A 16,001-nucleotide genomic window follows, 5' to 3' on the forward strand; every position below is an offset into this window, starting at 1 on the left:
GTTGTTAAAATGAGTTCTCTCTTTTTATCATGACTTACAAAATAATTTTTTTTTAAAATCCTGCTTTAGTGTTTTTATGCAGTATAGAGTTCCTTGAGCCTTTCAAGAATGAATTTTCCAATAAAGTCTGCAGGACTCAGATTTACATCAGATTTACAGTTTAATTACTTTCATTGTAGAAGAAAGTATTTAATCACAGTCAGAAAAACAGCCCCTTAAATACAGGCTTTTGGGCTCATGATCCCTCGGTTTGAAATTCAATGAAGGAGAATGAAACATGCACACTGTGATCCATTTCCTGATGCAAAACACTCAATATTATCAAAACATACAGAGTTCCACAGCTGACACACACATTTTTCTAAACCATTGGTAAAATCCTTTCAGCATTTTAAGCCCATGAAATGAGGATTCAGCGTGCTCTGGATATGATCTAAAGGCAGTGCTGGTCAATGAGCTGTACAAAGACCATTGCTGTAATGCTGTGCTAATTAACATATTAAAAATAGTCCATCTAAAATGCTGCTTGAATTATACAGGTATTTTAACTTAGTTCTCAGCTATTACAACATTTAAGGTAACTCATCACTGTGATTATCAGCAACAGATATGCACTAATGATCCCTTATAAAAAGAAGGAAGTGAGGGAAAGATGGGAATTCTCAGACACTCATCATGGCAATTCAGCAGAAAGAAGTCTGATGAAGTCATAAAAAACAGTTGTTAAATGTCAATAGTTATACATTAAAGCTGACTACAAGCACCACCTTGGCCTTCTTTCCTAACAGGTATCTAATTTCCTCAGACAAGGCAGGTAACAAATCCAGAAATGCAACTTTTAGTCAGTTTTAGTCAGAGTATGCTACAGTATCAATGAACCCCCTAAAGCAGTGGCAATTCAAATGCAGTTAAGTGCAAGTATCAATAATCAGCATATCAGAAAACTTTGTTTCAAAATGAACAAGTTGTGTCAGGAGCGTGAAAGAGAACCTGGGCCTACCTTGGGCCTATTACACAGCGACATCCATTTGTTCTGAAACAAGACACAGCGAGTGCGTGCATTATGTATATATTTTATAAAAGAGCAATGTCTTTTACAAGACCTTCCAAGAGTGGGGAATAGCCAGAACACCACAAAAAACTGCTGTAACAAGAGTGACTATTTGTGCGCTTGCTTTATGCAGCTTATATTCAAATTTTTACAGAGGTCAGCGCTCAGATAAGACTTTCCACTAACAAACAAATCTGGAATACATCAATTGTACAGATAAATCAGCCAAAATTAAGCAATAGCTATGTTCTTCTCAGGTTTAAGAAAGCGTGCAATAGGTTTCCTCCTCCTGCCACCCCTTGTTCAGATTTCCAAATCAGAGTACCAGTAAAAGCACGGTAGAAGGGAACTGGGGCACAGGTAACGGGGTTGGATTTTATCACAGACTGTTTATCAGTATTTTGCAAATGGAAAAGCAGCCTTCTTTAAGCACCAAGAAGGCAGAGAAGATACAGGCATGAATAAAAAAATAATTGACTTAAGACATCAAAAATTCAAGAAATAGCACTGTGCATATACAAACAAAATTACCATTCAATACTGTAGAGCTCATTTAAAAATGGCACCAATGGACAATATTTTACAATATGCACATTTATTTGAAGTGGGGAACTAATGCTCCACAGGTGGAAATGATCATACAAATAATAGTGCCACTGTTGGCCCATTCTGGTACTTCTTACAGTTTAATGGAAACACTTTTAAAAATAATCTGGTATGTACATGTCTTCTGGATACCCAGTGGCTTCTTCAGAACAGAAAAATGGTTCTCTCCCTCCCCTTTTAGCCAGACAGTACTGCCAGAGATTATGGTCACATCTAAAGCACATAATCTTACTTTAAATTCAGTGCTATTTTCTTTCAGAAAGATCACAAGTTGTACTTTTAGGTAACAAAAGCATTCATGTTACAAACATTCAAAAATGGAAGCTTATGATTCTGCCAGACAATGTTGCATATTAAATACAAACCAGCCAGCAATTACTGAACATAAAAAACTTATTCAATCATAAAAAAATACTATAATTCATCACCACAGACTTTTTACAGTTATAAATAAATAGCATAACAGAGTAGATTACAAATGGATTTATTTTGTCCCGTTAGTCTTTAAAAAATAAAATATCTGTTCCTACCTCATACTGACCAAGGTACTGTATCAAGACTACTCAGAGCTCAAAGAGAACCCCTTCACCAAGCAATTTGCAGAGCTTGTATCCAATCGAATGCCTTTCCTTAGGAATAGAACATTGGCTGAGCTGTTTGCTCTGCTCATGACCAACAAAGGGACAAACTGCCCAGAGCAGATGCAAAGGGTTTCACCTTGGCTGCCCCTCGGAGCTGGGGCTGCCCCCAGCACCTCCACACCTCGGAAAGGAATACTAAGGGAAGCAGCACCGCTGACAGACTTGGGTAAGCACTCCATAAACAAGCTGTACACAAAGGACTTTCCCCACCCACCCCTCCGGTTCACATTCCATAATTTTGTAACAATGTCCCCTAAGGCACAAAAATACTTATGACCTCAATGCCACAGGAGACATCGATGGTGCCATACATGGTTCTCCTACACAGTAGTTTAATTAACTTAGTTATCTGCACTGTATGTCTTCAATCGAGGTGTGGATTAATTTTTCCTGGCCAAATCTTGCTGAATAATGACCTTGTTTCATACAATCTGTAGGACAAATGTTCTGGGAAGAGAACTATGCAGCTAATTTAATCATGTTTGTAGAGTATTATTATTTCTTCACTGATGGCAAAAGTGACAGTCATTAGTTATTTTGCTGTGGGGTTTTTAGTTTAATGTAACACAGTGAGATTTCCACACCCAATGCGGTCTTCTGTAAATGAATTCATAAAAATTACTATCAGCACTAAGAAAATAAATTTTTTTTCTCCCTTCCATAAAGGAAATTAAGGCTAGTGACTGAAAAAAAAAAAAAAAGCAAGAATAATTTTACTCAATAGTAGAAGTGCCAGAGAATAAATTAGTATTTTCAAATACTTCCAAACCAAGTTATTTCCCTAGACTTAGTGACCATGATAATGATAGAAGTACATTCCTAAAAACTGCAACACTAATAGGTAGATACCTATTCCTGGAATCAAAAAGTGTATGCAAGTTCCTGAAAGCAAAAGTTAGTATAATATCAGCAGACATCTTGTTTAAAAAATAAATTCGCAAAACCAGACATTAATATGGTCTACAATGTCCATTAAATGGATAAATTTTTTTAAAAATCACTGGAAAGTAGCCAAGTATTACAGTAACAACAATTTTTCCTTTTAATAAACCTCATATGAATGGTTCAAGGATCAGAGTTCGTTTCTCTGTACGAGTATACAGGAAGGAGACAGCACAGCCAGACACTGACTCACGACTTGGTAAAGTCACTTGGGTGAGAAGTCATCCATCAGAATGAACGAGGAGCAGGAGTTGGAGCAGGTTACTGGAGACTCTGTGGTGATGTTGCCTTTAGTCAGGGAATCAGAGGAAGAGCCAACACTGCTGCTACTCCCATCAAGAATATCCGAGGACAGGCTGGGGAAAGGGAAAAAGGTACTTCAGTGCACGGGCACGAGGCTCTGAACAAAGCTGGCATGCTTACCCCTTGGACAGGACTTGTAGGAGACCTATACTACCACTCAGTCTTTACTGCAAGACTGGCAGCCCTGAAAGCTCCTTGTTTTCTGTAGCATGTTAAGAGATATTCATGCTCCTCACGGGAATGAGGAGCAGAATTATTGGGGTTTTTTAACATGCAGGATAAATTATGAAGCTGATTTTAATCAGATGTAGAAAGGAGGTGACAACAAATAAGTATAAAACCTTAAAAGCTTATAGTAAAGGAAAAATAATAATCAGCAATGCAGCAAAGATGTCATTAATTAGCTGGTATGCTCTTTAACATGGCACTACTCAAAGCAAGATTGAGACTTATTTTTCCTCACAGAATTCCTGTGTTTGGGTTTTGAAGTCTAGATCCCAGAGGGCACATAAACTGATGCTTTTGCAATTTAGGGGGAAGCAACATGAAAAAAACATCTAGGCACTTTCAAGTCTGTAGGTAAACTGAAATTACAGTAATAACAGCTGATATTTTTGAATACTTAGTATCTGACTCAACACAAAAAAACCCCTTGGTATTTTATGATTGTAATAAAGAAAGATAACTAAAAATCATGAACTTAGGGACAAGAACAATTAAGTACTCACACATTTTCTAAGTATTCAGCAAAGTGCCACAAACACTGTATGACCACTGCCTACAACATATTGTAATGATGAAGCAAAGTAACTCTGCTTATGAATCAGCAGAGATTTTGTAACAATTATATTCAATGTAAAAGCTTTGATACACAAAATCTAGACTAGAGTCTGTTCAGGAAGAATAGAGCAAAGGAGAAGGACCATTGTCACAGGATAGCTCCTATTAATACACATCTGCAAGATACACACAAAGTATTTTTTCCTGGAAAAAAAAAAAACAACTAGAAAGCTTGTGATAAATGCACATTCTCTGTTTTGGCATTTCAGGGCACATGAAATATTTTTACCATGAGCTGAGATCTGTCAGATGTGTAACATCTGGAGAAAGCATGTTGGTTGTTCCTTGGAAAAGTCTCTTTGGCTGACTTTCAGTTTCCATTTCACCTAAGGAAAAGTGTAAATAATCAAACTCACTTGAGTCTCTGGAATATCCATTTAATATTTGTCGGCTGTAAAAGAGAGGTTTGACCCACAACACTCCAAGGTTGCATCTGTAACACAAGTTCTCTAATTCAGCCAACCAAGCACCTGGCTAAGACATTAATTTGATGATAGCTGTTGTTAGACCATCCAGTCCATCCTTAGCTAAAACTTCAGCAGTATCTGAGGGGCTACAATGATCTCAAAGACATAAAAATTGCTACTTGTACTGCCATCAGACAAAATAATCTAAAGGAAACGAATTACCATTACTTAGTTTTAGGCAAACAGCTGAGGTAACTGACATAAGTCAAAATATGAAGTTTAAAATTGTGATTATGAAAATAAGAATGACAGCTGAGTTCAGTTTCACCTTCCCCTGTTCAATGAATTCTGATGCATGGGTACACTTTTACAGGAAATTTGAATGGAATAAATCTGTCATGTGGAAGCATTTCCACTTACTCATCATGGATCAGACCGTCTTTGTGCCTGTAACCATCTACAGACATTAAGAGATTAAATGTGATGGGGAGAATTCATGTAATCTGTTTAGTATAATCTGCTGTGAGAATGAGCTGGCTCATTAATAGCTGCTCTACAACAGACATTTGAAAATATCATGAACTTGAAAATAAAAAAACCTCTCACCTACAGTATATTTTCATTCTTACTTTAGGAAAAAAAAAGCATGAAATGGCAATCATTTTTCTGGCTTTTACCTACACTTTGCAGTAGTTGCAGAGTCAGTTTGAAAACCTGACAGAGGTTAAGCATTATAGCAAACCAGTCTATACATTCTGCAACAGAATCACACTGCTACATTTTATAGAAGACTGGTAACTTCGAAAATTTTCATTTCCCTCACCCCACAGGGATACATTCCTGTCTTAAGGCAAGGAATAATTGCTTCTAGAAAGCAGAATGGGCAAAAAACATTTATAAAATACTTAGTCTTGCAGAACAGTGAACAAAACAGCAACTTAGGTAACACTTGCCCCCTTAAATTTCATAGAGACAAATCTGCACTGCTACAACACATTGCAGAGTCCACCAGTATTAATTCCCTATGGAAGTTCTTCAGCTCATGGCTTTCCTTCTCCTACTATAAATCTACTGCAAAAATTCAGAAAAAAACAGGATCACGTATTTAGGAAAAGAAACTAAGTTCATTTAAATGGATTGGATGCTTCAAAATTAAGCAGCATTTTGAAAATTTCTTGATATTTCAAGTAAGAAAAGGAAAACTTGTATCTCCACTTTGTAAAAGATGCTCCATGGGAGCACATGGATTTGGTGAGGAAAGGCCTGTCTCTCTACCTGCACTGCTTTTACAATTAGTGAAAAGTGTAAGTGTGGATATTTATTCCTTAAGCTTAAAAAACTTTTGTTCAATTTTAGTGCCTCTAAAATTCACAGAAAATAAAAGCCAAGATAAAACTGACATCTATGACAAAAGTTCTCTCTCTCCTCTGTCAAATAATATCAGTTAGACAAAGTTCTTTATCTGACAGGACAAGCAGTACTAAAAAAAAAACCGCCAAACAACAAACAGTAACTTTTCTCAAAGCGTAAATGTAGGTCTTGCACAGTTTGGTGCAGTAAAGAATGCCTAAGTTAAAAAAAAGTAAAAAGGATAAGCACAGCTAAAGGCATACTTTAAGAATCTCTCTCATTCTTACAGTTCTACTATGAAGATTTGTTTGGGGATGTGTTGGGGGTTAGATTTGTTTGGTTTTTTTTTCTTTCTTATACAATTTTTCCCCATAAGTTGCTAGGAGACTAACTACTGAGTGCTTGTAGGTGCTATACCAAAACAAAGAAGCAGCCAAAGGACATTGTAGCACTGAGCTATACCTATTGTTTTTGGGTCTCTGAGAGTTTCTCTCAGAGGGGGGAGATAACGCGAGTTTTGGGGGGAAGTAAAGGAAAGAGCTGGGGACAGCCAGACTCTCTTGCTCTCGGCATCGGGGAGGACGGTCAAGCTGTTGCTCGCTGCGGGAAGAGTTCATGGTCATCACTCCGTCTCGTCCTGACAAATCTACCATCATCTGCTCAGGTGCCCAGGAATTCTGAGCTCGCCTCCTCCTGCCCTGCTGGGCCGGCCCTGCCCCCACCACTGCTGCTTCTTCGGCACAGCTTTGAGGCTTTCTGCTACCCTGTAGCGCCGCACTGCCGTCCTGCCCTGCCGGAACATCCCTGCTGTTCCAGCGACCAGCGCAGACTATCTGATCTCATCCACCAGCCTGGGATTTTCCACCCTTCCAGCTTGGTCTCTCAGTTCCGCAGGGGCACTGAGATCAAACTGCCCCGGGCTCTGTGAAAGAAAGCCCTCGAGGCTCCTGGTTCTGTTTATTATTAATGCTGTAGTCGTTGTTGTTTGTTTGCTTTGTCATATATACCAGTAAAGAACTGTTATTCCTATCCCCATACCTCTGCCTGAAAGCCCCTTTAATTTTCTAAATTAGAATAATTTGGAGGGAGGGGATTTGAATTCTCCATCTCTAGGGAGGTCCTGCCCCCTCCCTAGCAGACACCTGTCTTTCAAACCAAGACAGATTTTGGCGCCCAAGTGTGAGGCTCGAGGACACTGAGAAAAGAAGGGTGAAAAAAGGAATAACAGTTCTTGAGTGACCTAATATTTTCTTTTGTGTGTGCTGGATATAGAAACCTCGTTAGTTAACATCACGTGGTCTAGCTTACCCTGGTTCGGATGGCACGTGGTTGTGGCTAGATTCCTCCCATTTGCAGGCCTTTATCTAAACATGGGCCCTATAACTAAGGCTACTGTGGCTGTTATCCAGTTTGCACTATGGGTTGATAAGGTGAGGAATTAATGGATTTTTAACTTCCTCTGGAAGGCAGGCACATGGATACATGGCTATCACACTATAAGTGTTTGCTTTTGGGGTTACTTTAAGAATGGTACTTTCTGTAAGGAAATGACAGTGGAAGTTTTCTCACAGCCCCTCAACCAGTTCTTTGTGCCTAACTAGGGATACTGCCATGGAGCCTGACACTGCCCCAGAGACTGGAGATACTGCCATGGAGCCTGACATAGCCCCACAGACTGGGGATACTGCCCCACAGCCCACCTCAGAAGTGAACCACCTAGATTGGGTGGGGGTTCTGCTGAAGGAGATGGGCCAGATGCTGAAGGAGTGCATTTCTCCAGTGGTGGCCTCATTAGCCTCATTAGCCCCAGCGGGTGGGAAACCCTCCCCCTGCCCTGACAAAGGAGAGTCTGAGGGTGCAGCAGTGGAACCCAAAGATGTTACAACCGTCCAGGTTCCAGCTGAACCACAGGGGCAGTCACAGCCAGCAGCAGTCGCCCCTGTGGAAACAAAGAAGTCTAAGGTGAAATCAGTGAACCCAAGTAATAAGGATAAGAAAGGAAGGCCCTCACAACCCACAGGGGAGCCAGAGGTTGAGATCATCACTGAGTCCCTGATGTATGAAAGTTTCCATGGTCCGCAAAAAGATATTGCATGACGGGGACGTGAGCCTTATACAGCCTGGTTACTTAGGGTCTCGGATCTTATGGGTAGAGGTGTGCAACTGGATGGTGGTGAAGCAAGGAATTTGGGACCCTTGACCCAAGACTCAGGTGTGAATCAGGTATTTGTAAGGGAGCAAGGACCCCTTTACCTTTGGGAGTGGCTTTTGATGAGTGTAAGGGAGAGGTTTGTCCACAGAGACAGAATGCAGGAGCACCATCATAGAATGTACTGTAAGACCCTTGAATAAAGGGTCCAACAGCTGAGAGAAGTGGCAATACTGGAAGTACTCTTTGGGAGGGGTAGACAGCATGATAATGACCCCAACAAAGTCAGGTGCACAAGGCAAATGTGTAGCAATGCATCTGTGTAACAGGCCGTTTTGATGCACCAGCCAAACTGTTCATGAGAAATCTTATCAAGCCACCTGCAGTCTTGTCTTCAGGGTTCTCAGGAATTCATCAAGGTTACCGGAAAAATAACAGGATTAAAATAAGAACAGAGAGCCTGAGAAACTGTCCACAAACAATGTATACCCTAGATACAGAAGACGCGAGGTGATGATGGACATTTGACCAATTACATGTCCTTAAGGAGATGTACCTACCTCTTGAAAAAGCAACTTAGCCAACCGAGAGATGTGTGCCCACGTGGGCCGGAGACTTAGAATCTATATTTGGAGTTGTATTGTAAACAATAAATGGCTTCTGGTGAAATCATATTGGTTCGGTATTCAGTGGCCCATATCCCCCTGCATAATGGTGACCCACAACATCAGAAGGACATGTGAGATTGCTGCCGACCAAAGCTCTTTGAACTCTGTTTGGGTGCGAAGGGGGTCTGCGGGGAAGAAGGCAGGGAGCCCGGCCTACAGCCTCTGTGGCGGGCCGCAAGGGTGGGAGTCAAGAGACTCCCACCCTTGGAGTACAGAAGCACGAACCTTCCAAGAAACACTCTGGGAGAAAGAAGAAAAAACTTCTGAAGCTGCAGTGAGATTCACTGATACAGGTGAGAGGCCAGAGCTAGGGGATGGGAAAGGCACTGTCCAGTGAAACACAGGCCACATTAAATGTCCCCTGACTTATTCTCACTGAGAGAGATGTGAAATATGACCCAAAATGGGGTCAGGAGAATGCAGGATGAACAGCCTGCAGCGAAACAAAATTCAGGCAGTGAATATACAAGTGGCGAAAGGCTGCGGCTACAGCCGGCCACGGGACAGCACAAAATATGCAAAGGCAAGAACCAGCTGGCAGAGCGGGACCCGAGCAGGAGCGCATGGGGCTGTGGACAGTGTGAGACGTGCAGAAACAAACACAGAAACAAAAGACGCTCCCTGGGGAGCCGTGGGCACTGGGGGACGGGAGATCGAGTCAAAAACTCTTGAAATAACAACGGGATGTTTATTAGAATTTAGAGACTTTGATAGGGATGCATTACAGCTTCTTTGCTCCCTGCATGCTGCATATTTAATGAAGTTATGAGCAAGTTAGAGGTCTCAGCGGGCAAGTTGCGTCACTGGCTTCTCCCGCAGAAACCGTGGGCAGCCCCGCCAAAATCGGAGTCGCACTCGGCTCTGCTGAGCCGTGACTGACCCTGCGCCCTGTCCCACTGAACTTTTGCTGGCTCCCTCGACACCGCGCGTAGCTTGCCCAGTCTTGCAGATGTCTCCCTCGGCCATACAGGCAGCCTACCCGGCCCGGGGCAGCCCCCCCGAACGAATGGAGTTTGAACACGGCGCGGAATTGGGTGGTGTCCTTCAGCAGCACTGCGCATGTGCAGTACAGCTGTCCGTACAACAAAATGGCGGCACCCTTCAAAGACCTTTCTTACAACAGAAGGGCTGCTTCTTGTTCTTTTCCGTACAACAAAATACCAACGCCCTATCTGGAGCATGCACATTATAGCCGATGCCATTTTGTGACTACCGAGGCTCATAGCCTCCAAGTACAGTGCCACTTCTGTCAGCGTCTATTATTGCAAGGAGCGGGAGGGGGAGAGGAATGAACAGAAGTTATACACGGATAGAAAGGAATACAACAGCGAGGAGATGATTTTATCTCGGCAAAAGGGACAGATTTGCAAGATGCAGGCTCACTGAAGCCGGAAAGAGACCCTTCAAATTTTAAATCACACGATTTTTCAGGGAAAGGTTTAAATTCAATTAATTGGACTGAGGTGAGGCAAAAAACTATTAAAGAGAGAGATTTTGATGTAGTAAATGAACAGCTTTTGATTATGCTTTGTTGAGAAACTCATAAAAGAGTGCTTGCCTCCTCTTCCATGATGACCAGAGACACAGAGACCCAAAGCAGGGGCAGAGCGGCTCCCGCGCCCGTGGGCTGTGCCGCCCTGCCTGGCATTTCTCCCGAGCCCAGCCAGCCTGGCCGTAAAGAACGCAGCCACTGCCAAGAACACTGTGATCAGTCCCAGATAACCTACAACTTGGAAAGATCCAAGGGCAGTCAGTTTCTCAGAGAGATGAAAATACCTTGTCAGAAATCTCAAAGAAGCCAGTAACAGGAATCCAACAACACAGAAACTTGCTAAAATATACAGAAGGAAATAGAAGCTTGAATATATTGTACAGACATCTCCAAAATGCTGCAAAATTGAAGAGCAGTTTTAAGAAACTATAAGTGTTGTCTCTTTTTCATTGGTAAAGCTGCAGTTATTGAATTGTACTCGAGGTTACATGTAATATAAATTGGAGTTGATAGAGTTAAGCAAAAATGAGCTACTATGTTTAGGTCAGAGTTAAGTTATATGTTATTGCTTTGGTATCCAGATGTTAAGTTCTCTTCAAATTAACTTTAATTGAGTTTAAGTGTTGATTAATTTAAAATTATTCTAAGTTCTGTTAAAAGATGCTTGTCTAAAGTTTAAAGTATAGGGGTTTTTTTTCTTTTCGAAAAAAGGCAGCTCCGAGCGGCTGAGTTTTACCCTCCAGAAACTCCAGAGCTGTGGGCAGTGGTCAGTTCGCAGCTTCATACAGAACATGCAAGCTGTGCAGACAGCAGGGACTGGAGTATATGCCCTGCTCACAGCTCCTTACCGGAGCTGGAGGCTCCAATGCCATTCCTTCCTGGTCTCTACACTTGCTTTTCAACAGCTCGGCCGCTCTGCCGGGGCGGCCTCAGGATCGGTGGCCCCCCTCTGCGGAGATCCACAGGCTCTGGGACAGGAAGTGGGAGACACAAACGCTTTTTGTGTCTTTTTAACCTTTTCTGTATTTGGTTTTGGTGTTTTTTTCCCCTTTTCGCTATATGCGGTCTTTAAAGGTTTTCTTTGTGTTGTTTTTCCCCTCCGCCTTTCTATCGTGGGTGCTTGGGGAGGGGGGTGGTGATGCAGCAGCCCTGGGGACTGTCGCGGGCTGAGCCGAGCGAGTCGCTCTGGTTATGCACAGCTCCCACCGCCACCGTTGCTCGGGCATTCCAGAGCTCAGGATGTAATCCTTATGGATGTGAGCACAACATGGCGGCGTTTGTTTTTCCTTTCCTCGCAGCGGCTGCAAGATCATGCAGCCGGAGTTGGGTTTTTTTTCTCTCTTCCCCCCCCATCTCTTCATTCCCTGTGGGCAGCACAGCCCTCTCCCGCTCCTGCACGGAGTGGGTTCTGACTACCTCTCTTTAATGAGGCTTTAAGTATTGTGTTTGTCTGTCTTGAAAAGGTATTGATAAAAAGTTTTGGTTAGGTTTTTTTTTTAAAGTTAAATTTGTTTTTTGACTGATTTCTGATTTTCTATGGTTTTACGGTTGCTGGAGAGATAGAAATGAGTGAATGCAGTGCCTTATTACCTATCAAAGATTTTAACATAGGTCTGATTTCTTTAACAAGAACACTAATGAATTTGTCAGATGAAATTACACAAAATACAATCACAAGAAGCTACTCGACTGGTCAGCAGTCTGCCAAATTACTCTTTGTTACATTTAATTTTTCAGTAACCCTGCACTCTAAGAAATCTTAAAAAAAATCTGTTTCCAAGAAATCTGCAGTTGTCAGGGATTTTTCTCATAACCAAATGACTTATGAGTTTAATATGCTTGTTGTGACATGTATCCATCCAGTACATCATCATGCTGTTATTTCTTCTACGTGTTGTTCACTTTTCCATGTTTTTGGTGTTATAACAGTAAAAGAAGCTACATCTTGTATCTATAACTTTTGGAGATGTTAATTTGCAGTTGTGTTTACATAAGGTCCAAGGGATAATGCTTCTGTTAAATTGAGCAAGGCTAAGTTTTAATGGGTTGGTTTAGTGGATTTCATGTCTGCTAAGTTTCAATATTAGTAAATCTAGACAAGGTTTTATTCCACTTTCATATGGATCATGGTTGTATTCAGTATAATGGTTGACTTTGAGTTTTCTTAAAGGTACCTTTTGTTTTACTGAGGTAATAATTGAGCTATTAATTTGAAGTCCTTTTAGGGCAGAGTTTTATTGAGTTCATTTTGTTCAGCTTTATTGCTGTCAAAATTTGTTTGCACCAAGTTTGGGTGTTGTTCAGTCTGAATTATTATAGATTTTACTGGTGAGTTGTTTAGTGTTTTCTTTTTCATGCTTCCTGATACCCACGGGTTATCGCCATGCAGGCTGTGCAGGAGGCAAAGCTGTTTGAACTTTTCTGTGTTTCCTGGGGGTTCTCTGGGTCTGTTGTTGAACTTGAGCAGAGGGTGGAAGCTCTCGAGGACCTTCTTCTAAGTGGTAGATAAACTCTCTAGTCTTTTTTCTTCGTGGGATACTGCTGTCCATCCTTGCTGTGGGATGCTGTGTGTCTTCTCAGCTTTGGATTGGGTTGTCAGTGCAGTCTCATTTTGATTCTATCCTGTTTTTCGGATTCCAACTCATTTGGTGAAAGAGCTCATAGTTTTATCTCCCTTTTTGTTTCATTTTACTGTTATAAATGCATGAAGGTTTGGAATTTATTATCTGAACTTTTTCGAATAGTGATAACTGATATATTTTTATGAGAAAGGTTACAGATGGACACAATCTTGAATCATGGGAAAGCACAGCCTTGAGCCATGGGGGATGGCCAAGAGCCAGGAAATACATTGCGTCCGAGGACATGCGGGGCATGATCTGAAGAACCGTGGACTTCACCCCAATAAGTCACAGCTGTGTTTTGAGTGTGATAAAAGAATAGGAGAGCTAGTCAGGAGAAGATCCTGAGGAAGAAGGAATCAAAGGTATTGCAAGAACGGTTTGGGAAGACTGACTAAACGGGAGTGCTGTGAGGAATCTGCTGTGAGGTCAGTCTGGGTCTGCAGTTGGACCCTGCAGTGGGAGTCTGTTGCAGTCATAGTCAAGCTAGGTGAAGGCCTACAGTCAGAGGCGGCAAAGGAATACTTGTCGTATTCTACTGTCCCATTCCTACTAGAATACAGTCATATTCTAGTAAGAAATAACCAGTAGTCAGAGTCTGCAAAAGGAACCCTACAGTGGGAGTTTACTGCGGTCAAAGGTCAGTGAATAGTAAGGATCAGGATGGCTGAATTATAAAGGAGAATGAACCACGACGGTTTGACATTTTTAGACAAGTCTGTGGTTTGACTGTTTCCATCTCAAACATGAGGTCAGAATATTAATTGTATGGTGTGAACTTACTGATATAATAGGCATTATTCGTAGGTTGATATTATTGTGTTATAGCCGGCTTCTTAGAAAACACACTGTTTCAAGATTTTACTTATTTATTTTGCTGCCTTAAATATTTCATAACTGCTGTTGTTAAGGATCTTGTTTTAAAGATGTGCTAAAATGTTCTCTAGCTGTTTCTGCTAGTTTCTGCACTAGCTCTGGTTTGACCCAGTGCTGTTTCATAATTATTTAAGTATTTTTGAGAGCTCCAAGAAATGATACCTGAGCTTTGTTGAAGACCTCCTCTGAACTGATGATATTGTGACCTTTAGTTCTTGTTACAGAAGCACTCTGACAGTTTGCTGTACTTAAAGCATCCCTATCCTGAGGGAATTTCAGGGAGGGAGGAGACCAGTTATTAGATGGTTCAACTAGTCGTTCACCCTAAGATTCTTAAGAGTCTTGTTTTGAAAGAGGTCTAGGGAATTCTCTTCCAGCTTAGAGCTCGGGCAGTGGCCAGGCCATAGCTCTGTGTGGATGGGAAATTGGCCAACAGACCCAGATATTTCCTGTATCAAAACAATATTCAAGTTGCTTTGACTCAGCAATTCGACCCTATGAATGACAGCTGGACCTATCTTTGACAAAAGTCTGGAGAAACATTAGCCGGAAAATGATTGTTCAAATTTTCACTGATTTGTAGTCTATCAGCTGCTTACAGACTCTGGGATGATGGTACAGTATTTCAAAGATTGCTAAACACCTAATTTCACATGTGTTAAGGATTATGTGTATTATCTGAAAAATTCTTAATGGTTGTACCTGACTTATTCCTGATTGCTGTATGTTTTGTTTTACTGCATATGTAGTTTAGTTTTGTTATTCCCTTTATGTTCTTAGCAAGAGTCATGCATGCCATTAAAAAAAAAAGACCAAAAAACAAAACAAAACCACATGGGAATTTAGGGCCTTAAGAAGGTTGAATACGGCAAGATGTATATAAGAACTTGGTTTGGAAAGACAGGTATCTGTCAGGGAAAATTGGAGTTTCCCTAGGAATGGAAAAGGTAAAACCCCCTCCCTCCAAATGATTACAATTTTGCAATTAGGAGCTTTCAGGGAAAAACTATGGGAATAGGAATAACAGTTTACTAGGAATATTAAAAAACAAACAAAAAAACCCCAAATGAAGCAGTACAAAAAAACAAACAAGCAAACAAACAAAAGTCCTAGAAAACCCTGACAGAGTCAGAGATACAACCTGACACCCTGTTGTGAAATGGGTCCAGCCTTCCTCTGAGAATTCAGTGGAAAAACAGGCTAACTTGGTGTTTGGAATGGCTGGTTTTATCCCGGTGGAAAGGCTTTGGCTCCTCCCACTTGGTGGAGCATCTCACAATGGAATGAAGTAACGTTATCAGTCATGTAAGAGGCCTTAAATGGCCCATTCAGAGGTGATGTCCCCCGGAGGAGGATAGGTGGAAGAAGAGATAAGGTTGCACTACCTTATCTGGTGTTATCAGTTGTCCCATTAACAGAAGGCATCCACCCTCTTCCCCCCCTAGAGTTACAAGAGATAATGAACAATATCTCCCAACCGGTTTCAACAGATGAAAATAGAATACACGTTTTTGGTTACATTTTTTCAACCCAAGACATTATCCACCTCTTTTTCTATCATCATCTGTATCATATCCAAATCAATAAACTCTATTATATATATATATATACACATACATACACAATGAAGCCTTACACACAATTCTCACTAAAGATTAGATTTCCCTGTGGCACACAACAGGTTTCTCCATCTTTCTGCATTACTCACTAAGTACAACCAGGTCCTTAAGCAAAAACAATCGCAGAGATAGGTCAGCCTTTGCCTGAGGTGGGATTAATCCAAACAGTCTTTCCTAAAATACGTTTTATGTGAAACACCGGGACTTTATCCACCGTGTGCAAGGGTTCAGACTAGGCAGGACCAGCTTGACTGATGGAGCCTCGGCTGTTTACCATCCAGGTTGCTTTTGCTAAGTTCATTTCTCAATTCTTGAAGATCTCTGCATCAAGTGCTTGGAGGATAGTCTTAAATAGTCCCTTGCATCTGTCAACTTTTCCGGCAGCTGGTGCATGATAAGGGATGGGATATATTGATTTAACACCATGTTCTCTCGC

At 41.4% G+C, this 16,001-nt stretch overlaps 1 protein-coding gene and 1 non-coding gene across 5 annotated transcripts in view; both read right to left on the reverse strand.

Annotated features, from left to right (window-relative positions):
• Positions 1 to 1,160: 1,160 nt before the first annotated feature.
• Positions 1,161 to 16,001, reverse strand: part of LOC134565244 (PABIR family member 2-like) — a 32,926-nt gene continuing 18,085 nt past the window's right edge. For all 4 annotated transcript variants that reach the window (XM_063424747.1, XM_063424746.1, XM_063424744.1 and 1 more), the window contains 2 exons: positions 4,613 to 4,709; positions 1,161 to 3,596 (listed from right to left, as the gene is read on the reverse strand). In XM_063424747.1, coding sequence (XP_063280817.1) covers positions 3,446 to 3,596; positions 4,613 to 4,709 — 248 coding nt within the window. In that variant the 3' untranslated portion in view covers positions 1,161 to 3,445. The remainder of the gene's footprint in view (positions 3,597 to 4,612; positions 4,710 to 16,001) is intronic.
• Positions 3,676 to 3,820, reverse strand: LOC134565258 (small nucleolar RNA U109). Its single transcript, XR_010083843.1, has one exon. It is a non-coding gene; the product is annotated as a small nucleolar RNA U109 (small nucleolar RNA).

The sequence above is a fragment of the Prinia subflava genome, assembly GCF_021018805.1.
Source record: "Prinia subflava isolate CZ2003 ecotype Zambia chromosome W unlocalized genomic scaffold, Cam_Psub_1.2 scaffold_43_NEW, whole genome shotgun sequence".
Lineage (NCBI taxonomy): Eukaryota > Metazoa > Chordata > Aves > Passeriformes > Cisticolidae > Prinia > Prinia subflava.